This window comes from Natator depressus, chromosome 2, assembly GCF_965152275.1.
Source record: "Natator depressus isolate rNatDep1 chromosome 2, rNatDep2.hap1, whole genome shotgun sequence".
Lineage (NCBI taxonomy): Eukaryota > Metazoa > Chordata > Testudines > Cheloniidae > Natator > Natator depressus.
In genome coordinates, this window is record NC_134235.1 from 26,402,089 (window position 1) to 26,426,677 (window position 24,589).

At 40.3% G+C, this 24,589-nt stretch overlaps 1 protein-coding gene across 2 annotated transcripts in view; it reads left to right on the forward strand.

Annotated features, from left to right (window-relative positions):
* Positions 1–24,589, forward strand: part of EIF3H (eukaryotic translation initiation factor 3 subunit H) — a 127,225-nt gene that overhangs the window by 85,540 nt on the left and 17,096 nt on the right. For both annotated transcript variants that reach the window (XM_074942975.1, XM_074942974.1), the window contains exons 3-4: positions 22,187–22,354; positions 23,890–23,989. In XM_074942975.1, the coding sequence (XP_074799076.1) occupies positions 22,187–22,354; positions 23,890–23,989 (268 nt within the window). The remainder of the gene's footprint in view (positions 1–22,186; positions 22,355–23,889; positions 23,990–24,589) is intronic.

Sequence of the window (24,589 nt, forward strand, 5' to 3'; positions counted from 1 at the left end):
TGCCTTTTGTTTTTATTGAGCACTGATAATGTGGGGGAGGGATAGCTCAGTGGTTTGAGCATTGGCCTGCTAAACCCAGGGTTGTGAGTTCAATTCTTGAGGGGGCCATTTAGGGATCTGGGGCAAAAATTGGGGACTGGTCCTGCTTTGAGCAGGGGGTTGGACTAGATGACCTCCTGAGGTCCCTTCCAACCCTGATATTCTATGATTCTATGATCCCTGTTGTACAAAACACAGTGGGAGAAGGGATTCCTGCTTCCATGAACCAACAATACAGATATAGAAACATAGCTTCATAATTGCCATACCAGATCAGGTGAATAGACCATTTAGTCCAGGACCCTTAGCTCTGACAGTGGCCAGTGCCAGATGCTTCAGAGAAAGAGGCAAGGCGCAGACAGTTAAGCAATAAGCTGACCATAGGGAAAGTTTCTTCCTAACTCAGTTAGTTGTTTGTTGGTTTATGCTCTCTGAAGCATAAGCATATATATTTCATCATTTTTTAAATCTTATGTACTGCAACAGTCAATATTCTCCTTATCCGTGTAAATGGATTATGGTTCCCACTAAGCAATTAGGTTTCAATAATGTCTTGTGCTATGAGTTCCACAGATTAACTATATTTAAAAAAAAATCCTTTTGTCAGTTGTTACTTTGTTGTTTAATTTTCCCTTGTATTGAGAGAGGGTAAATGGAAGTGCCTGATTTATCTTCTTTCACAGTTTTGTTTATTTGTCATGCCCCTTCTGATTTGTTTTCATTCTAAACTAAAGAAATGCAATTTTAACTGCCTTTTCAAATGGATATTTTTTCATCTGTTTGTCTTCTAGCTTTGGACTTCTTCGTCATATCTTTATAGATAGTGGGACTGGAATTTGATCCCAGTGTGAGAAAGTCAGTGTCTCTTTCTCTCTCACACACTCACGTCTTCTTTATATAGTCATAATAATCTCAATTTATGAAATCACCTTTTTATACATCCTAACATGTTTGCTTTTTGTGACTGCCACTGCAGATTGAGCCAATGTTTCTGCTGACATCCTCAGTGATGACCAAATCTATCTTCTAAGTGGTCACGATCAATTTAGAGCCTAGCAATGTGTGAAAGTAATTCAAATTACTCTTGTAACTTTAAATTTGTCAACAAATTTATGTCCCTCTGAATTTCATTAGTCATTTCAAGTTCTTACCTATATTTTGTCTTGTCTGCAAATTTTGCCATTTCACTGTTCAACCAGGGCTGGTGGAACAATTTGTATAGTGGGGTGCTGAGAGCCATTGACCCAAACTGTGAACCCCATATATGATGGAAACCACTTCAAGCCAGGGGATAGGGCAGCATCCCCAGTACTCCTACTTCCAGCATGTGTGTGTTCACCACCTCCTTTTTACTATCTCCTTTATATATTTAGCTCTCATAGCGCTTTTCATCTGTAGACCTTTACAAAGGAAACTTTTTTTGGGTAGGGATTCTCTTGTGTTTGGAAAGTATGTAGTATACTGTGGCTACCGTAATAAAAGTTTATTGGACATCAGTTTGTTACAGAACCTTGGTGTACTCTACTTACTAACCTTTTGCAATTCTGACATTTGACCACTTATTCCTACTGGTTTTTGGGGAGGGGGGGGCAGGTCTTAATCTGAGACTCTCATCTCATGACTACTTAGTTTCCGTAATAGTCTCTTGTTCAGGGGTTTGTCAAAGACTTTTTGCAAGGTCAAACTGTAAACTGTTTCTCTTCTACCTGTTGTTTCATTGACACATGTGAAGGCTGAGCAATTCAGATAGACACTTTCCTCTAGCATAGCTGCCAAATTTTGTGCAGCTATCTGTACTATTTTATGCAGATTATTTAGTGATAGTATTTGTATATTTGCAACTAATTTGCCTGTAACCATAAACTTCAGCTTCAAAAAAGTTGCATAGTTTTAGTGCTGGTGCAGCCCTGTTGAATGAAATCCTTTATTTATCTACAGAGCAGCATCAAGGCTAGTTTCCCCACAAATGTTGCCATATGAAGATTGCTTCAACCCTTCTCTGGTGGGGAGGGAGGGGAAAAAGGACTTGGTCTAGGGGTACTGGGTAGTTCAGTCTCCTGTCCATCAAGTTCTTGGCATCTCTTCTGATTCTGCAAATCATGGTGGTGAGTTGGTGATATGGGGGCTGGAATTTAGACCCATCAAACATCCAGTAGATGGGAACAGCTTTTAGTTCCTACTGAATGAGACTGGATTCAAACTGGTGACCTACAAGCAAAAGCTCAATAGCAAAGTCGTGAGGCATCCTGTCCATTTGTAAGTGGTAATGTTATACCTTCAAGAGTGAAACTTGTGTTTGAGAAAGATAAGTTTATTAAATAAATTAGATTTTGACCTTGTTGGAGCTTGTCAGTCAGGTCTTCAACTCCTTGCATCCCCAAGCATCATATCCCACATACCGCTCTGTCAAACCCTCTCATGTCGTCTATCAATAAAGAAGAGCTCCCGGTTACCAAAATACAAACGCTAAAAATACAAAAATAAAATACTAACACAACATCCAATTTCACCTCTAAATATGTTTTGCAAACAACTGATATTCTAGGTTTAGTTGGTCCTGCCTCAGCTCACATGGTTGGATTTGTTGACTCTTGAAGTCCCTTCCAGCCCTACATTTCTGTGGTTCTGTGGCTTTCTGTCTCTGTCCCCACACAATACATAGCATTTTACCAGCTATGTAGGAGTATATGACAGACTTGTGAAATGAACGCCATTGACCAGATCTGCGTTATAAAAATTGATGTGTCCTTGTGATATTGTGTTAATCTAGGTGTTTTATAATTCTCTCAGTTATTGCTTTTATTATGCATTGCCCCAGATTTGGTGGAAGAAGCGGGTTAGTATGGAACCTTAGAATTGTTTAATTGGTGTGTAACAGCACTTGTATAAAACAACACTGGTAGGTTTTGTAGATTAAATGCATTCCTTTTTTAAAAACAAAGGACAGCTAGCATTGCACACCAGTGCTCCTGTTTTCCTTGGCAACCAGTAGGAAGGAATTTGTATCTTGCTGTGTGGGAATAGTGCCTCTTCTGTGATGGAAGGAGGTTCTAGGTGTAAGGCTGAAGGCATGCCTCTGCTCCTCCTAGTGCATTTAACACACTTGAGAGTGAGATGCCTGAGCAATTTTGGTTCAAAGGTGAGTGTGGGGTTAAGGTATGCCACCAAATTCATTTTCTGAAAAGCAGAGAACAGGCTGCCTCCTGATTTTTAGCCCAAGAAAGAATTTATACCGATGACTCTCATTTAATGCATCTTCATTTATAATAAAGAAAATCCCTGAAAAGTCTACCGTTAACCTTCCTTCATACAATACTGTTTTATGTGTTTCAATGCTTTTGGACCACATTTGCAAACTTGAAACATAAGGCCAATGTGAGAGAGTCTTCAGAACAGACGTGTGTGGAAAACCATCAGAATATATATCAATATCAATATATCAGGTACATTATGGTAAGAGAAGATGTATGTTTTGGCTGTTTAAAAAAAATCCACTAGAAAGGCGCACAGATTTTCATAGTACAAAACTTTGAGAATGACACAAGATTTTTCCTTTTAAGAAAAAGAACTCTGCACTTGGTGTCTTTATTAAACATCAAAATCTACAAAATGTAATCTGTTGTGAAAGAATTGTTAGTTTTCTCTACTTTCTACAAAAGTGATTAATAATCTGAGACTGCTTCATTTGTGATATTGACTGTGATGTGTGGCACAGAGCTTTTAACATGCAAATTGCGAGATCTTTTCCATTTCAATATGTCTGTGCTCTGACTGTGTTGTGCTTCCAAATTGTAAAAATGTGAAAATCTGTATTAAATAAAAATTAAACCCTCTGAACTATGAGAAAATTACAGCTTAGTACATGAATGTTTTTAAATATTTCCAGAAAAATATTTTCCAGATAATTTAATAAGCATATTGCACATTTGTATATTATAAGCTTATATAAAATGCATTTAATTATATCCATTCCTAGACTGATTGATATTCATGGGGGAAAAGAATTAAGGCTTTTACCACACATTCTCATTTTATTGTACCCTTAATTGAAATGTTTTGAAATATACAGCATATAGAAAGACATGTTTTGAGGAGAGTAGAGAAATTGCTGGCGTTATTAACATGGAACTTAAGTAACAAATATAGCATCCTGTTTTTATAAAAATATTGCCAAATTTGAACAAGTAAAACTAAAATAAGTGCTCAGTAGTCATGCTGAAATGACAAAATTTGCCCAGCGTGGGAATTTAAAAGGAGGCAACTGAATCGGATATGAGGCTATTGTAGCAGGCAGGCAGTTCTTGGTTAAATTGGTTCCTTTCATGCTGATACCACGTTACATCCCAATGAATGTGGCTATATACATTACAAAACAAGTAGTGGTGCATGGTGTTTTGTTCATTGTGTAAATGAGGGCTCTCCTGGTTTTGGGGTAGGAGGGATAAAAATTGGACTTTTTAAACTTTAAACCAAATAAAATAAAAATACAAATGATAAGATTTTCTTTTTAAACATAAACCTGTTTAAAATTAAATCTGAATTTAATATAAAATATGTTAAGGCCTAAGCTACTTATAATTTCTTAAACATGTAAATAAAAATAAATACGCTGAATCCATGAGACTTTAACAAGCTTTGAATTAAAGGCTGCTTTTCTATATGAAGAAATAATCAGGGGAAAAACATCTAACTATTGAGATCAAGCTTTATAAATATTGCACACTGTCAGCCTAAATAACTTAGGAGACTACCTCATTTTCAGTAGACTTAGGGCTTGTCTACACTGGCACTTTACACACTGCAACTTTCTTGCTCACGGGTGTGAAAAAACATACCCGTGAGCACTGCAAGTTTCAGCTCTGTAAAGTGCCAGTGTAGACAGTGCACCAGTGCTGGGAGCCATGCCCCTCGTGGAGGTAGAAGCGCTGCCAGTGAAGATGTACCCTTAAGTAAGAAAGAACTTAAGCTCCAGTCAGTTTCACTGAGGCCATGTCTACACCTATAGCGCTGCAGTGGTGCAGCTATACATCTGGTGAAGACGCTTTATGCTGATGGGAGAGCTCTCCCGTTGGCATAATAAAACTACCTCCATAAGTGGGAGAAGCTATGTCTGTGGGAGAAGCTCGCCTGCCAACATAGCACTGTGCACGAGTGCTTATGTCGATGTAATTTGTCGCTCAGAAGGGTGGACTATTCACACCCCAGAGCGACATAAGTTTTGTCAACATAAGCTGTAGTGTAGACATAGCCTTAGGCATACTTGAAACTTTTCCATGCTCACCTGAAACAGTTTGTTTAAATTCCTGTCTACGGTTAATCCCTCTGTTTTAATAAATTATTTAGTTGTAAATGTGAAACATGTTTTGATAAGTTTGTGTCCAAAACACTTTAAAATTATCTTTATTAAAGAAAACCTTGTATGCTGTTTTGTTTAATCCCATTACCATCCTAATGCAGCAACTTGCACAAATCATGAGCAAAAAGTGACATAATATATCATTTACCATTTTCTAAAATACTAAAAATGTGCACTTAATAAGAATCTGAAAATGTTAAAGCAGTACCAGACACTGTCGTAACAAAACCTTCACCCTTACTGCCACTGCTACAATGATCATTTCCCCACACCCCCTCCCCACACACACCTTTCAAAATCCGTGGGTCGTATGCTTGCCTATCACAGCATGCAGTGTACCTCATCCAATGCATCAGCTGCCCCAACATCTACTACAAGGGTGAAATTAGACAACCACTATGCTCCTGAATGAACTCTCAGAAAGATAAGACAAACACTGTATCGCCCATGGACAAACACTTTTCACAAAAAGATCACTCCACTCCATATCTGGCCTCTGAGTCCTTGTCCTTAAAGGAACTCTGCACTACACTTTCAAAAGACGCACCTGGGAGCATAAATTCATATGTCAGCTAGACACGAAAAATCATGGACTCAATAGAGATACTGATTTTGTCTGATTACAACAGTCTGTAACCCACTGAGACCATGTCTACACATACAGCACTGCATGCATCTAAGGGCCTGTATGCACGTGCAGTACATCTGGTGAAGATGCTCTATGGCGACAAGCATTTTAAAACCACCTCCCCAAGCAGCAGTAACTATGTTGGGTGGAGAAGCTCTTCCACCAACATAGCGCTGTCCACTCAGGGGAGTGGTTTATTTACACCCCGAGTGACACAAATTCTGCCAACATAAGTTGTAGTGTAAACATAGCCAAACTCTCCTTCATCCTATGACTACAGAGGCGTCAATTACACACTTCATTTTGAATAGTGTCTTGCAACGTGTGTTAACTCCTTATGCTTAACAGTCAGTTCCACCATGTATTTAGTTGTGACTCTGATTACCTTTCCCAGACATGAAGAAGAGCTCCATCCGTATAAGCTCAAAAGCTTGTGTCTTTCACCAATAGAAGCTGGTTCAATAAAATATATTACCTCACCTACCCTGTCTCTCTCTCTCATCCTGAGACCAACACTGCAAGCTATATAGTTGCTTAAATAAATGTAGATAGCTAATGTACCTTCCAAGGTAGCAAAAAGATGTACAAAATCTAGTGTAAAAGCTCTCTTGAGTTGTAAATCAACATGTTTTAATGGTTATATCAACCAATGAGAATGCACCTTTCTTTAGAAAATAATTGAAGTGCAAATAGAAACAATTAAAATGGGTAATTTTTTACATTGAGGCTTTCCACATGATGTAAATAGCGTTGATTTAAATCAATCCACCCTGTTTTGGAGTTGGCAGGAATGCATGCTTAATAGAAAACATGTCTGACATTTCCTTGATTTTTCATTGGACACTCCGTTTTATTGGGAAATGGGATGTCATCTTCTACTTCTTTTACAAGGAGAGGCTGAAATGAGTAAGTTGCCCACATGGCAGTTATTAGTATAGTCATTTACTGATACCATGAACAAGTTACGGTGACTGAAGCCATTTTTATTGGTGAAGATCTTAACATTGTGTCAAACCATCTATAACCAAACTAAAAAAAATGTAGCAAGCTAAACAAGTATTAAATAATAACACTAGATATGGATAGTACTTACCTGCTCCCTAAGAGTTGAGGATTAATTGGTTAATGTTTGTAAGGTGCACTGGAGATGTAAAGATCTATGTAAATGGCAAGTCAAATTATTTTTAAAAATACTTGCCAGAAAATCAAAGCAGAAAATATTGAAAATTGTTGCTAACATCTATTCACAATAACTTGAAGATGGTTGACAGTCAAGAAATAGTGATATTTTAATGCACCTGCTGATAATTCTAACTTCCAAATGTGACTTTAAAATGGATGTCTGGATTTTCAGTGTCTTAAAACCGTAAAAAGGGGTCCAAAACGCTGCACATCTGCAGGTTTGTATTTACAGACTCAGAGACATTAAGGCTAGAAGGCCCCATCATGGTCATCGAGTCCAGTGGTCCCCAAACTATTTAAGTTGTCCGTCCCCCCGTCCCCCGTCCCCTCCCCCCCACCCAGAAGCTGCTGTCGGGAGCCGGGCTGGGGGCAGGGCCACATGCTAATAGAGAGGGATGACATCTGCACACCATTGATGTTAGAAGGGCATTTCTTTTCTACATAGACAGGACAAAACAGTTTCATTTGTCACTCTAACTATTTATGGCCATAGCTGACAGAATGAAGGGTCTCCTGGTCTCTTCTCAAATTTGGTCTCGGGAACTTCCTGCATTTGTGTTTATGATCCGGTAGGCATTTCCCTGCCTAGCAAAGCGACGGCATTTTCCACAAGACTGCAAGCAGCCTTGTGGGATTCTTTGTGCAAGTTCCTATCTAGGAGATTTGTAGAGCAGCAGCCTGGTTCTTAAGTTCACACATTCATGTCCATTACTCCATACTCCAGAAACAATGCTAAATTTGGACAAATTGTACTCCGGTCTGTGTGTACATGAACTCCTATCCCTTCTCCTCCTCCTTTACAGCTACAGACACCAAGAGTGGAATGTAGATGTGCAATCACTCGAAGAAAAAGTGGTTACTAACTTTTCGTAACCATGTTCTTTAAGATGTTACACATGTCTGTTCCCTGGCCCACCTTCCTGTCCCTCTGCATTGGAGTTGTCCACCAAGAAGGAACTGGGGAGCTTCATGGGAAGCAGGGCCCTTTATGTGGTACATGATAATGGAGGGCTCTGAAGCCGCTCTGATGGGTACCACTGGGGAAAAAATTTCCAACGACTGCATCTGGCAAATACATACAAAGAGTGGAATGGACTATACATGTGCAATACATCTTAAATATCATCAGTTATGAAAGGTTAGTAATTTTGTACACTTCAAAAAGGAATTCAGTCATAGAATCATAGAATATCAGGGTTGGAAGGGACCTCAGGAAGTCATCTCATCCAACCCCCTGCTTAAAGCAGGACCAATCCTCAATTTCTTTGCCCCAGATCCCTAAATGGCCCCCTCAAGGATTGGACTCACAACCCTGGGTTTAGCAGGTCAATGCTCAAACCACTGAGCTATCCCTACCCGATTTGTCCATTTTGGACAAAATGTAGTACATGTTCATAAACATGTTTTGAAAGTGCTGAGTTAGCATGTTAATAATATTGGATAGGGCAATATTTGCTAGCCTTTGAATGGACTAATTGTCAAGTTACTAAGTTTCTACATTTGTATTGGGGGTATCAGTGAGAAGCGGTGAACTGGTATCAGAACTGGAATCATGGCAATTGCTTCTTTCATACTTAATTTGCGTGGGGCGAGGTGGGAGAAGAGAATTGATGAGGTCCAGATTTATATTAAATACATGGGAGACTGTGTGGAGAACAGTTTTCAGGTAATCTGTAGTCTTTGTAATTGTCTGCACATTATTAAATAAAAATCCGTTTAATTCTTAGCATATGCATTTGACGTTTCCTTGAACAAGCATTTGTTAAATTCTAAGAGTGAACATTGTCTGAAACATGTAATATAGTTTTGGTAAATATTTAATAGATAAATAGAGGAAACAGTTTTGTGCTGCTAAATGATGGGGCAAATCCTCTATAGTTCATAGCATTTTTTAAATACACTTGTCACATGGTAGTAATTCAAAAAAGGTTAAACTATTACCTTAAAATATTGTAGCTCTTTTTCAATGTAGCTTCACTAGGATGACCAAAATAGACACATTCAAGTTGTGAAAATTTGTTAAAATTGGTGAGACGTCATCACCTGCAACTCCTGATATAATAAACATTTGTCCTTCTTGTAAAGAATACTATAGTTCAAGTTGTTTTTGTTAACATGAACCTTCTTCGAGTGCTGGTCTGTATATGTATTCCGCTGTGGGTGCATGCGCTCCTTGCAGCTGACTGGAGAATTCTTGCAAGTAGCGTCTGTTGGCCTGCAGCTGCACCCACCCTCTCCTCATGCTTCTCGCTGAAGGTATATGGGGCAGTGTGGACCTGCTGCCTCTCCAGTTTGTTCTTACCACTGAATGGCCTGAGTTGGAATCTCCAGTGTCAACCTTTCCTTCTACCCTCTTTGTCTTCAAATCTGTAAATATTTCTAAGTTTTATATAGCTATTCTTTCTTCAGTGTAGTCAGTGTTAGCAATTTTAACAGATTTAATAATTTTATTAAGATAATGTTGAAGTAAAAAGAAAACGGTACAGAGTTTAGGCATAGAAGTTTCTGGTTATCAGGAAATAAGGTACAGATTATCAAGGGGTGCGAAATTCGGTTTAGGAACGGGTGGCGTAATCTGCAATCTCCCCGATTGGGGGTAAAAGTTTAACCGGTCAAAGTACAGACATTGAGATATGGGAGTATGTTGTCCATACAATGGCTATGTTCAGGTGTGGAGTATGATTGGATACGATGATGGGGATGGATCTACCCTCATTTGGTGGGATTTAATGCTCAGTGAGTTTATGGTTCCAGTTCATATGGTCCAATGGAAAAAGCCTCTCAGTCCCTTTCCCATAGTGGATGCACGATGTCGTACCGGCTCACACCTCCTGGTACTGTCGGTGGCCGGTGATGTGTTCGATGTAGATGTCCCTGGACCATCGGATGGTGTCCGAGACGATGAGGCGCCGCATGAGCCGTGCGTAGCGTCGACCGATCCCACTGGTCCGCAGCACACGCTTGTTGCAGGGGTCCCAAGCGCCAAGGGCTCCGACGATCAGGGCATCCATCTGCACCTTGTAGCCCTTCGCTCTCAGGGTGTCGGCCAGAGGGGCGTATTTTTCCAGCTTCCAAGCTCGGGCTTCTCAGAAGGCCGGGGTCCTGTTCTCGAAGGAGACCGTGATGTCGACGAGGATGATCTTTTTCTGGGCCTCGTCGGTGACTACCACGTCAGGTCGCAACTGGCTGTCAGTACCGGGGATGGCGCAGTTTACGGCGACCTCCCCCAGGCGCGGTGCGATAGCTTTCACTAGGCGGTTCTGGATGGCGTTGTGCATACTTAGTAATAGGTAGGATCCCCACCCCCCGCATGCCCCTTAGTGTCTCCAGTACGGGACTTAGATTATGCAGACGTATGGGGCTTTAAAAACTGTTGTTATACCAATAAAATAAAAACCAGCAGGATCTTATTAAAGGGGAAAAAGGCAAAATGCCACATTTATTGTGAATACAGAAAGAATCATAGTAAGCAGTTAGTTATAGCTATAATATTCCATTCAATTTCATATTTATTCACACATTCATTCATACACACACACACACACACACACACACGCAGGTTCTGCAAGGTTATCATCATAGTTACCAGCCTTAGAGTTGCTCATGCCAAGCCACTGGCCAGGTGGCCTGGACATGAGGAGGGAGCAGGGCCTTGTCAGATGCACATCTGATGCTCCTGGAAATTGGTTTGCAGAATCAGACACCAAAGAACTCACTTTCTAGAGTCCATTTTTATAGGAATTTCTTCCTATGCCAGTCTATGGGAATTGCTTCATCATGCTGTTGCTGAATCAATCAGCAGATAGCACATTCCTGACGGCTCCATGCTGCCAGATGTTATTTTGTTCTTTGGTTCTCCCAATCTTGAGTCTGTTCGGTGGATTCCAGTCTGCCCTCCAGGGACCCTTTGGTTATTTCCACTTGACGTCGTCTTCAGCGGATGGACACTGGATTCTTAGGCTGGCACCTCCCCGATCATTCAGTTATTATCCACACCAAGCATCCATCCACATACATCCTCTATCTTTATTTTAATCACAATTGTTAACAAAGCGAGATGAATACAACAAAAGGGCAGGGAGTCTCTGGGTGCTGTTTCTGTTGTTACAGAGTATTGCTTTGAGTCTCTCTCTGTGTGAGTAGTTGTTACAAAGAATTGCTTTGAGAACAGACTCTGTCTTAGAATGTACTAACACAATTAGCAGCTTGCAAGTTTCACACATAGAGGGAGAGAAACAGTACCAAAAACCAAGAGACCTCTTAATTAGTAATACCCTGGAATTTAAACTATGGGGAATCAAACTCATTTGTGATTTTAATACAGAACTTCTTTAATATGATCCAGCACTGTCCCTTGTCCCTGCTTCTTCTTCAGTGATGACCACCAGTGCTATCTGTACTGCCTTGGAGAACTTTCGTGTCTCTGCTGAGTGCAGTATCTGTTGCTCCTTTCCCAGCTAGATATGTTAGGTGTGAGAGGTGTGATGGACAACATCAGCAGGCACTTCATGGTGTATCATGAGTCAGAGTTATACAATTTAGTGGTGAATAGCACCTTTGCTCTGGGGGACCCTCACCTGGGCCTGTTCACCTTCAAGGTGAACAGGAAGTACAAGATCTGATGCTCCATGGGAGCTCAAGGTCAGTACTCCAGAAGTGATGCTCTCCTACGGTCTTGGACAGAACACTTTTCTTCCTGTCCATTGCTACCCGTGAATCTTCATAAAATTCAACAGGACAGAGCACAGGTCATCTTCATCATGATAGTTCTGCTTCCCAAATCTCCTACAAATGTCAACCTATTCAATTCTCAGCATTCAACCCTTCCCAGATCTCTTTACTTAAGAGACTGGCAGGGTCAGGCATCCCAACCCAGATGCCTTTCACATCACAGTTTGGTATTTGGATGGGTGTTAGACCTAGAATATTCCTGCTCCAAAATTGTGCAAGCTGTTCTCAATAATAGAAGGAAGGACTCCACCAAAAAATGTTGTCTAGCCAAGTCAAAGTGTTTTTGTCTAGCCTTGCATGTCTCCAGAGACCATAGATATTCCTGCTATATTGAATTATCTCCGTACCTTAAGATGGTGGGTCTTTCCTGTAGTTTGCTGTGGCTTCACCTGGAAGCAGTCCAGTGTGGTCATGCACCAATGGACAGCTACTCTCTCTACTTACCTAGCCATGTCTAGCTAGGTTCTTTAGAAGTTTACTAAAAACCTTTCCACTGGTAATGAAGCCAGTCTGTCCTTTGGACCATAAGTTAGTACTTTGGGCATTCACTTAGCCACTCTTCTCAACCTAGCTATATGTTCATTGTTTCACCTGTCAATAAAAGTCACCTTCTTCATTGTCGTCATTTAATCTAGATGAGTGGGTAAACCTGAAGCCCTAACGGCAGACCCGCCATAGACAATATTCCATAAAGACAGTCTCTCTGTAACTGCACCCAGATTCTAAGATAGTTTTGGAATTTCACATCAATCAGACTATCCACTTACCTGTATTATTCCTGAAGCATGATGCTTTCAGCAAAGAGAAGAAACTTTATTCCCTCAATGCAAGCATTGGTATTTTAACTGCAGAGAACAAAACAGATCAGAAAGTTACCTAGACTGTTTGTTGCCATAGCTGAACGAGGTAGAGGACAAACTGTTTCTTCCCAGGGACTCTGTAAGTGGCTCTCTGTACCCTGCTTTTAGTTGTCACACCTTCCTTCTTCTCAAGGGATAATGGCTCACTCTTTTGTGTGAGAGCTAGCAGTGTCAGTAGCATTATTTCAACAGGTACCGCTGCTTGATATTTGCAAGGCAGCAATGTGGAGTTCCATCCACACAATTCACAAGAAATTACAACGTTCTTCGAGATGTGTGGTCCTTATCTGTATTCCACTACCCACCCTTCTTTTCTTGTGCTTTGGATCTTTCTGATTCACTGGAAGAGAAGGAACTGGAGAGGCAGTTGGTCTAACCACCCCTTATCCCCTCTGTGTGGAGTACAAGAAGAACGAGGGTGCAGGCATGGACACTACTTGCAAGAATTCTCTGGTCTTAGTTGTATGGAGTCCATGCGTACCCACAATGGAACACAGATAGGGATCACATCTTGAAGAACAAAGGGTAACTAACTTCCCTTTTCAGTGCATCTCTCTGCTACTGTCGGCAGTGTGCGTCCTCACCAGCACAGGGCTTGTATCAAGTGTACTGTCATTGTGGGTAATTGTGGGATTGCTTCTGAAAGCCAGTAACAGTCGATGTAAGCAGTGCAGTGTCTATACTGACACTGCGTTGACCTAACTACATCAACATTGATGCTCTGCCTCTCACTGAGGTGGAGTTAAGTCAACGTAGCGGGGCAGTTGCATGGGCAGGAGCGAAATTTTAGTGTAGTTATATAACTTATGTAGTCAGGTCAACGTAAGCTGCCTTGCGTTGACCTAACTCTGTAGTGTAAAAACCATTCGTTAGCAATCTCTCTTTCTCAAGATGGGTAATAAAATTATTTTTTTTAAAGGCAAGAGTTAATTTAAATTGAACAATTGTTTGCCTTTTTAAAGATGGAATAATTGTAAAATTTGGAATAAAGGTTATAAAGGCATTAGTGGGTTTAGTGCAAAATAAGTCTTTAAGTTTTCTCCAGGTGTACTGTGGGTGTTTTAACATACCCTTTCACTGGTGATTTGAATGAACATGATTGTAAATAAAAGTAGACCTACATTTTCAAAAATGTCCAAAGATTCTGTGTGCTCAACTTGAGACATTTTAAGAGTCTGATTTTTTGTGGAGAAGTCCTCAGGTTTGTAAAACCTGTCAGAATGAACACTCAGAAGCAAACACTCACATCCAAACTTGCTAGTCACTTCTGAAAATTGAGGCCTGTAATCTTAGTTGCCATCAGATGAATTGTTCATCTTGTTTTCTGGGTGCTCAGATATTACGGTGGTGATAATATGCTGCTTTTCCAAAAAAAAAAAAAAAAAAAAAAAGTGAATTGAACAAGAATATGCCAACCCTGATGGAGTGCTGTAGATCGGTCAGGATAAAGATCTTTGTATTTTAAAATAGCCATTTGGACTCTTTTAAAATGAGGAAGAAGAAAGAAAGAGGGGGGCGGGGAGAGGAAAGGCTACTAGACCCATTTGTACCCTATTTTTAAGTTGAGTCATAAATGACTTGAAGATATTTTGTGATATGTAGGAGGGAATGTGGTTTAACTGTTACAGCATGAGACTGGGAGTCAGGAGATCAGGATTCTATTCTCAGATTTACCATTGAGTCACTGTATGAGCTTTCGTGGGTTAATACCCACTTTGTCGGATGCATGTAGTGGAAATTTCCAGAGGTAGGTATAAATATGCAATCAAGAATCACGCTAGGGATAACGAGGTTAGTGCAATCAGGGAGGATGAGGCCCTCTTCTAGCAGTTGAGGTGTGAACACCAAGGGAGGAGAAACTGCTTTTGTAATTGGCTAGCCATACACAGGCTTTGTTTAATCCTGAGCTGATGGTGTCAAATTTGCAAATGAACTGAAGCTCAGCAGTTTCTCTTTGAAGTCTGGTCCTGAAGTATTTTTGCTGTAGGATGGCTACCTTTAAATCTGCTATTGTGTGTCCAGGGAGGTTGAAGTGTTCTCCTGCAGGTTTTTGTGTATTGCCATTCCTTATATCTGAGACTGTGAATGGTTAGCCAACTACAAAAGCAGTTTCTCCTCCCTTGGTTTTCACACATCAACTGCTAAAAGAGGGCCTCATCCTCCCGACTGAACTAACCTCGTAATCCCGAGCCTGATCCTTGCTTGCATATTTATAGCTGCCTCTGGAAATTTCCACTACATGCATCCAACGAAGTGGGTATTCACCCACAAAAGCTGATGCTCCAATACATCTGTTAGTCTATAAGGTGCCACAGGACTCTTTGCCACTTTTCCAGACCCAGACTAACATGGCTACCCCTCTGATACTTGTCACCTGATCTGATCACTCTCATTATAGTGTGTATGGCAACACCTATTTTTTCATGTTCTTTGTGTGTGTGTGTGTGTGTGTGTGTGTGTGTTTGTATATATGTATCCACAACTTCTGTGTGTGTGTATATGGATCCCCTCCCTGATCCACAGCTTCATAATAAATAACCCCCAAATTGTTTGTGCTGATATAATCAGCACTATTTCTTCACATTGTTTCCATCATTCTGTAAAGCATCACTTCCTTAACTGAAAGAACTGAAAATCACTGCATGCATCGGATGAAGTGGATTTTAGCCCACAAAAGCTTATGCTCAAATAAATTTGTTAGTCTAAGTTGCCACAAGTACTCCTCGTTCTTTCAGTTAAGGAAGTGATGCTTTACAGAATGATGGAAACAATGTGAAGAAATAATGCTGATTATATCAGCACAAACAATTTGGGGGTTATTTATTATGAAGCTGTGCAAACGCACAGTTTTGTTGGAACCGTAGCTGTTGCTAAAGATTCAAACATGCTTTTATCTGTGCTTGGTAAAAAGTTACTTTTTCTTTCTGATAGGGATTTTCATCATAATTGATTCTTACTTTTGTAGTCATTTTTCAGAGACAGAGTTGCTAGCTATGGATACTTTATCGATCCTTTGAGACTTTTCTACTCAGCATACATGTTTCCTCTGTTATTATTTATCTGCTAAAAATAGTGAAATCCGGAAGTGGTAATTTGCAGATGTGGACAGCTGTCAGTGGATGCTTTTACTTTTCCTACTGTCACAGTTTTAGGATAACTGCACCTGTTTTTCCCCTCCCTAATCCACCAAGGGCACCCACTACAGGCTTCCAGCTCTTAGCTGTCACCACTCTTGGGCGAAGACTCGCATATCTCTCCCTTCTGATTGGGGGTTCTCTAAAGTTGCACTGTTCCCTGCCTGCATTGTGATAGACTAATAGGCCAGCATCGGCACTTTGCTTTCTCACCAGAGGCTATGACCAGTGTATTACCCGCAGTTATAAGTTACCACACAACTCTTTCTGAGAAAGCACATTTATTCTTATGGTGAAAACATTAGAGAAAACATATTAAACACAATAAAAGAAGCTGCATGTATGCTAAAAAGCCTACCAGAGGTCACCCCCAACTCCTAATTTGGGTTCTGTGGTAGGTGTCAGTCTTTCAAAACCCAGAACTGGATTTTCCCTGTGTTTACAAATTCATAACTGTCTCAGAACCAGAACCCTGATTGGGCAGTTCAGCTGTTTCTTTATATAGCTCAGGCCTTTGATCTTCAGTCTTTGGGACCAGGTAATCAGCAGAAAATTACCTATTCCTCAGGACATAGCTTCAAAAGATGGGGCTTTTACATAACAGGAGATGGGGAATTTGCATGATCTCTTCCTAGGTACTCCCCAGGAAAACCATTTCAGACTTTTATTGTCCCAAAAGTCCATTCTTGTCTGGCACATTTTCATTATAGTCTTTTGAACTCCCTAGCTCACATCCCATCGCTCCCCTAGAGAGGTTACACACAATCCCGGCACACAATAATTAATATACTTTGTATTAAATATAGAGGACCCCAAAGATACCTAAACTTAATTCAATAAAAAGAAAAGGAGGACTTGTGGCACCTTAGAGACTAACCAATTTATTTGAGCATGAGCTTTCGTGAGCTACAGCTCACTTCATCGGATGCATACTGTGGAAATTGCAGAAGACATTATATACACAGACACCATGAAACAATACCTCCTCCCACCCCACTCTCCTGCTGGTAATAGCTTATCTAAAGTGATCATCAAGTTGGGCCATTTCCAGCACAAATCCAGGTTTTCTCACCCTCCGCCCCCCCCCGCAGACAAACTCACTCTCTTGCTGGTAATAGCCCATCAAAAGTGACCACTGTCTTCACAATGTGTATGATGATCAAGGTGGGCCATTTCCTGCAGAAATCCAGGTTCTCTCACCCCCCTCCAAAAACCACACACACAAACTCACTCTCCTGCTGGTAATAGCCTATCCAAAGTGACCACTCTCCTTACAACCTGCATGAAAATCGAAGTGGGCCATTTCCAGCACAAATCCAGGTTTTCTCACTCCCCCACCCCCATACACACACAAACTCACTCTCCTGCTGGTAATAGCTCATCCGAAGTGACCACTCCCCCTACAATGTGCATGATAATCAAGGTGGGCCATTTCCAGCACAAATCTAGGTTTTCTCACCCCCCCCCCCCCACACACACACAAACTCACTCTCCTGCTGGCAATAGCTCATCCAAACTGACCACTCTCCCCACACTGTGCATGACAATCAAGGTGGGCCACTTCCAGCATAAATCCAAGTTTAACCAGAACGTCTGGGGGGGGAGGGGGGGAGGAAAAAACAAGGGGAAATAGGCTACCTTGCATAATGACTTAGCCACTCCCAGTCTCTATTTAAGCCTAAATTAATAGTATCAAATTTGCAAATGAATTCCAATTCAGCAGTTTCTCGCTGGACTCTGGATTTGAAGTTTTTTTGTTGTAAGATAGCGACCTTCATGTCTCTGATTGCGTGACCAGAGAGATTGAAGTGTTCTCCGACTGGTTTATGAATGTTATAATTCTTGACATCTGATTTGTGTCCATTTATTCTTTTACGTAGAGACTGTCCAGTTTGACCAATGTACATGGCAGAGGGGCATTGCTGGCACATGATGGCATATATCACATTGGTGGATGTGCAGGTGAACGAGCCTCTGATAGTGTGGCTGATGTTATTAGGCCCTGTGATGGTGTCCCCTGAATAGATATGTGGGCACAGTTGGCAACGGGCTTTGTTGCAAGGATAGGTTCCTGGGTTAGTGGTTCTGTTGTGTGGTATGTGGTTGTTGGTGAGTATTCGCTTCAGGTTGGGGGGTTGTCTGTAGGCAAGGACTGGCCTGTCTCCCAAGATTTGTGAGAGTGTTGGGTCATCCTTCAGGATAGGTTGTAGATCCTTAATAATGCGTTGGAGGGGTTTTAGTTGGGGGCTGAAGGTGACGGCTAGTGGCGTTCTGTTATTTTCTTTGTTAGGCCTGTCCTGTAGTAGGTGACTTCTGGGAACTCTTCTGGCTCTATCGATCTGTTTCTTCATTTCCGCAGGTGGGTATTATAGTTGTAAGAATGCTTGATAGAGATCTTGTAGGTGTTTGTCTCTGTCTGAGGGATTGGAGCAAATGCGGTTGTATCGCAGAGCTTGGCTGTAGACGATGGATCGTGTGGTGTGGTCAGGGTGAAAGTTGGAGGCATGTAGGTAGGAATAGCGGTCAGTAGGTTTCCGGTATAGGGTGGTGTTTATGTGACCATTGTTTATTAGCACTGTGGTGTCCAGGAAGTGGATCTCTTGTGTGGACTGGACCAGGCTGAGGTTGATGGTGGGATGGAAATTGTTGAAATCATGGTGGAATTCCTCAAGGGCTTCTTTTCCATGGGTCCAGATGATGGAGATGTCATCAGTATAGCGCAAGTAGAGTAGGGGCGTTAGGGGACGAGAGCTGAGGAAGCGTTGTTCTAAATCAGCCATAAAAATGTTGGCATACTGTGGGGCCATGCGGGTACCCATAGCAGTGCCGCTGATCTGAAGGTATACATTGTCCCCAAATGTAAAATAGTTATGGGTAAGGACAAAGTCACAAAGTTCAGCCACCAGGTTAGCCGTGACATTTTCGGGGATAGTGTCTCACAAGGATATTGCAGGAAATTGCGATATCTGTCACATCTACCTTCTGCTAGAAGCCATTATTTACATCCCTCTTTTCAAAGTACACATTGCTGACTCTGTTTCTAGAAAGGCAGAGTTTGAGAACTTCTCTTGGAAGCATTGTTCTTTCCACATAATCACCAATTACCTTCCAGGTTTGCACTGAAGAGTATGGGGCATCTTTACTCATGCTTATGAAGGGCCTGAAATGCTTTCCCATTGTCTTCTCTCTGTTTAATGCTGCACTTATCAAAAGTTAGATTTTCAGACTAGGTCATGCATGCACCATCATTTTATGAGGCTCTTTCAGGGTACTCAGGATACGCAGCTCTTCAAAGAGGCGTGCTTTTTAAAATCCCAGATTTGACCTCTTTGTTCAAAGAAAATTGTTCCCTCTCCCTTTAAGTCCTTAAGTTACTTTTGTGAAAAGTCATTTTTTTCTCATGTTGATTTCATTTGCCCAGAAAGTGGGGGAACAAATAATACTTTCATTCAAATCTTTCTCACTTTCCATTCAGATCTGATAACAGTTCCCTTCCTTTAACCAAAGCAGCCTTTTGTTTCCATATGCATACATTTATTGTGTGTGTGTTCCGTCTAAGTCCTGCTTTAAACAAAAAGTTTTTTATGTCAGAAGTCTGTGCGTTTTTATACTTGTCTACCAGTAGAATTTAGACTCTTGAACAACCTCTTCATTCTGTTTTGGGGACATTAAGAAGGATGCAAAGCTTCTGTGACCAGTCTGAATCAAGGGATGGATGGATTTTTGCTTGCATCTCCTTTTCCTAATATATGGAGTGCTTCCTATGGAGATACCTCTTAAAGGATGAGGTGACAGGAACAGCAACTTCCTTGAATTTGATTGGTGTTTCTGAATGTCTTAGCTACGGGGTTGTACTTTAAAACTGGTTATCTGATTAGCCCATGCCTGTAAATTTGCAGGAAAAACTACTAACGGTTTATCTCCAAAGCAGTAGGTCTAAATTGAGTTGTGTACCATGACCTGGAAAAAAGTGGCATTTTCAGCATTCCTTTAAAAATAATCAACTATTTGTTCAGCCTATATTTTTTGAGCAGTTACTGGCTTATTTACTCTGTTGTTTCTTTTGGTGAATGTGTGCTTGCTGCTCAGCAGTCATCATGTCATCTATGGTGGCATTGTAGACTCTGTTTTGCATTGATACAAACCTTTACATGCACTCCTGACCAGTTCTGGGGATTCACAGATGATATTGAGAGAGTGGACGTTCTCTGGGGATGTGTACAGGTGACACATGGGGTATGTGTATTGTGCAAACCTGCAGCAGCGAGTCTCAGCCTGGGTGAACTGACTTGGGCTCACGCTACAGGGTTAAAAATAGCAGTGTAGATGTTCAGGCTCAGATTGAAGCCCGAGGTCTGAAACTCAACCCCGCTGTCAGGATTCAGAGCCTGGGCTCGGGCATCTATACTTACATTTTTAGTCCTGCAAGCCTGAGTCAGTTGACCCGAGCTCTGAGACTCAGTGCCACGGGGTTGTTCTTTTGCAGTCTAGACATAGCCTTAAATTGTGAGCTGTTTGGAGGATAGACATTACAGAGTGGAAGGTAAAGTGCCAAACATGCTCTTGATGCTCTAGAAGTAAGATGCCCATGTAATCAAAGATACAATACTTGCATCTTTTTGGGATGTGAGAGAGAGAATACTGAGATGTTAACATATATTTTAAATAATTACAAAGAGTGGGAAGTGTGGCAGATCTTTTGGCCACAGGGCAACTATAAGCAGGCTTTGGAATTTACAGTTTGCTTGCTGTGTAGTAAGTTGGAAGAATATTTGTTCACTCCTGAGAAATGTGCACTAATATCTTCAGCAAATATGGATGGGTTTATTTCTCTCCTGTAAAGAACACAAATTTATGTCTGAAGATGTAGGGGTACATTTTGAAAGTTATCCTCTACTCTTGCTAATTATGTAGCTACCTTATGTTATGGCTGTTATATTTCTGTATGTGCATGAGAGTTTGGTTTAAAAAAAAAAATGAAACTGGTGTAAACTGAACTTTGCAAGTTTTACAGCCGCAAACGTAATATTTAAGAATTTGCCTATTGATTGACTATTAGTGTCAATTCATTTGATTATCTCACTGAAATCTAAAATTGTTGATTTTTTAAATTGCTGCTGTGCCTCAGGGCTGGTCTGCATTGGGAGCTTACATTGGTATAGCTATGTGTCTCAGTGGTGTGAAAAATCCACACCCCCTGAGAGATGTATGACAACCTAACTCCCAGTGTAGACAATGATAGGTTGACAGGAGAATGCTTTCATTTCTCGGGGAAGTGGCTTATCTCTACCAATGGGAGAAACCCCTTCTGTCAGCGTAGGTAGAGTTTACACTGAAGGGATATAGTGGTGCAGCTGTAACAGTTTAAATGTAGACAAGCCCTCAGTTATCTATTCAAAATGCCTGAACTGTGATAAAATGATAATCCATTATACATTTTTTTGTAATTAGAAAGATAGATTGCACCACATTAAACATTGCTTAATAAGATTGTATTACATAAAGGCAGTCTGCTTAAATGAGACACTTAATGGAAATAATTTACTTGTTGGCTACAATACAACACAATTCTTAGTATAATAATCCTGACACAATGGCTGTTTTTTCTCTACCTTCTAAAGTAATGTACCACATATTAAAAAAGAAGTGTAAATATTAAAGATTAATGCACACAACTGCCTGACAGTTGCAGTAGGTGGCTCCAAATGGAGGGGACACAATTACTGTGTGTATTCCTAAAAATGTACAACAGTTTCAGTATTATCTCATATTTACATTCAAAATAAACTGTTTTTACTTTTGGTTCCCATAAATCTGCTTTCTCATGTCATAGTTTTCAAAATTATCTTCAAACTTATGATGTTTGATAATATTAAAGAACTCAGTTACACTAATTTTACTCTTGAACAGAATGTTCCTGTTGAACAGAAATTTATTTTTGCTGTGAGACACATAATATCAGAATTGTTTTACATAAATGAACGAGATAGTGAATGCAATAAACTGTGTAACAGTTCATTGATAAGCTGAGCAGTGAACTCCAAATGAGAAGTATTCTGATTAACCAAAATAGTTTTATTCTGACTTTATACGACAAGTTCCAATTTTTAATATTATCTGTGTTGAGTAGTGACTGAAATAAACCAATCTGATTTTATAGTTGTAAAAAATGTAACTTGCTCAGGTTAAATTGTAGGTGTTCTCGAGAAATAATTTTTAGAAGTTTATGCTTTAGCATTCTCTTTATTTCATCTAGTTCAATACCAGATGGAAATGATGCGAAGCCTTCGCCACGTAAATATTGATCATCTTCATGTTGGCTGGTACCAATCTACTTACTATGGCTCTTTTGTCACTCGTGCCCTCCTGGACTCCCAGTTCAGTTACCAACATGCAATTGAGGAGTCTGTAGTTCTCATTTACGGTTAGTATGAGGTTTCCTTTATTATTCTTTTCCCCTCTTAATATTATTACTACTATTTTTGTATTCTGTCTTTTGCCTGTAAGAGTAGCCTGGCAGGCCTTTTCAAGTAAATACCAACCCTGTGTCTACAGCAGCCTCAGCAGCAGCTAAGTCTAGACAGGGTTTCCTTCTTTCTGTTTATTTTTCTTGCTATCAGAGCCCTGATGTGTACGTTTTGGAATGCTGGAGTAGCTGCTTCATTTTTATTCCTCCATCTCCCCTCCCTCGTTGAAGGGACTGGTGGAACTAGACCAGATGTCTAAAACCCCCGATTGCTAGAGTGTCTGGCTCTGTACGTGACTGACCAATCATAATACAAATTGCCAAATTTTTTTATACCTCTGACAGAAGCATACAAAACCTGGACTGTTTCTTAGCACAAAGATTTTTTTATTTTCTGCCTATTTAATGGTGTTTCCTCAAGCTCTCCAGACCAGATGTTCTGTGCTGTATCAGAACCGTAGGCAATTTAACAGCTTTATAGCCTCCCCCTCCCCGAACACTCACAGTTTGCCATATCTGGCAGACTTGCATATAGTTTCCAGCTGAGAAGTAAATGTAACGTCCTGAGTATCTGTCAGAAAAAATACTAATGAATACGATCAATCTTATGAGCTGCCCCAAAATTGTTTCAGTATGTTAACAATTGGATTACAGTAAAGAACAAGTTGTTAAAGTATACTTATATTGGCTGGAAACATTGCATCATCAGACCTTGATGAATTTTCCACTTGTTCAAGTCTATTTTGGTTTTCATTTTATCACTGATTGCTAAAAGTTTGACTGTGTTAAATTTCAGACATCATGATTGTTAACAGTTTTAATTCTAATATTGGCATACCTTAGCCACTATTGTGCTGCAAGTGTTAAGCGTCCCTGTCCTAGGAATTTAACGGTTTGTTTAGAAAACATTCCACTGAACTCAAAACGGTATGTCAAGAGGAAGCTAATCTTTTTATGCATCAATATATTTTTGTCCCAAGCAATTAGACAGTTAAGCTAATTCATATTAGGCAATCACTAATCCTAAATCTCACGTTGGTATTAAGTGAATATGGTTTAGTAAATATTTTTATTTTACTACATAGTAGGTAGAGCTGCCTCTTTGTGAGGGGGAAACCTTTGTATTTCAGTGAGGCAGCCATCATATGTGAGTTGTTCGGGTAGTTTGTGCTAAGGAAAAGAAATCAGGAATTAGTACTTTTCACTTTTCTTAAATACTTTTAAGTACAAATAACTTTAAATTCCTCATTTGTATTAGATGAGTAAATAGATGCATTACATGTAGTTCAGTTCTATTTTATATCTCATTACTACACTTCTAGTCAGGGGACCACAGTCCCTGTTGTGCTGATTTTTTTTTTAGGTTTTTAAATATAAATATGCAATATAATATTTTTCCTAAAATGTAAACCATCCAAAGAAATATTCAAGTAGAGGAAGACTATTTTTAAATCATCTTTGTGATTGTGTCCTTCCTCCATACTTTGTCTTAGATCCCATTAAGACTGCCCAAGGGTCTCTGTCGCTAAAGGCTTACAGACTGACTCCCAAACTGATGGAAGTTTGCAAAGAGAAAGATTTCTCTCCAGAAGCGTAAGTATTTTAAAAGACACTCTCTTCATACATTGATTCTTCTTTTTTTTTTTTTTTTTGGGGGGGGGGGAAGAGATGGGAGGAGGAGGAGGGTAAAAGGAGATTTTTAACAAAAAATTCTTGTGATATGTCCATTTCTGTGGAAACCAGGTATGTAATGCCAGTGATGCATGTGTACTCAAATGTAATGACTAAGACATGATGATGTTGCTCCAAGCACTCCTACTGTTGGCTTGGGGGAGCAACATTAACATATGTTTTGAAAGGATGTGCTGCATTCTATCACTCCAGCTGTGGGGTTGTTAAGTGTTGTGAAGACAGCTGCAACTGGGAACAGAGGCAGAGATACATTGAGGTGATGGCAAAAGGGCAGAAATACACAAAGAGATCGAAAAAGGGAACAGATCAATCTCTTAAGGCCTTGTCTACATGGGGGAAATTGACCAGCATAGGGATTCTGGAATAACTATTTGCTATAGCTATTCCTTGGGCACTGTCTTCTGGAATAAAATTACTTTTATTTCAGAATATTTGCTGTGCTTCCAAAGCAGACCTGTCAGTCTAGGGTGCCTAGCACAATGAGGCCTATTAGCACTATCA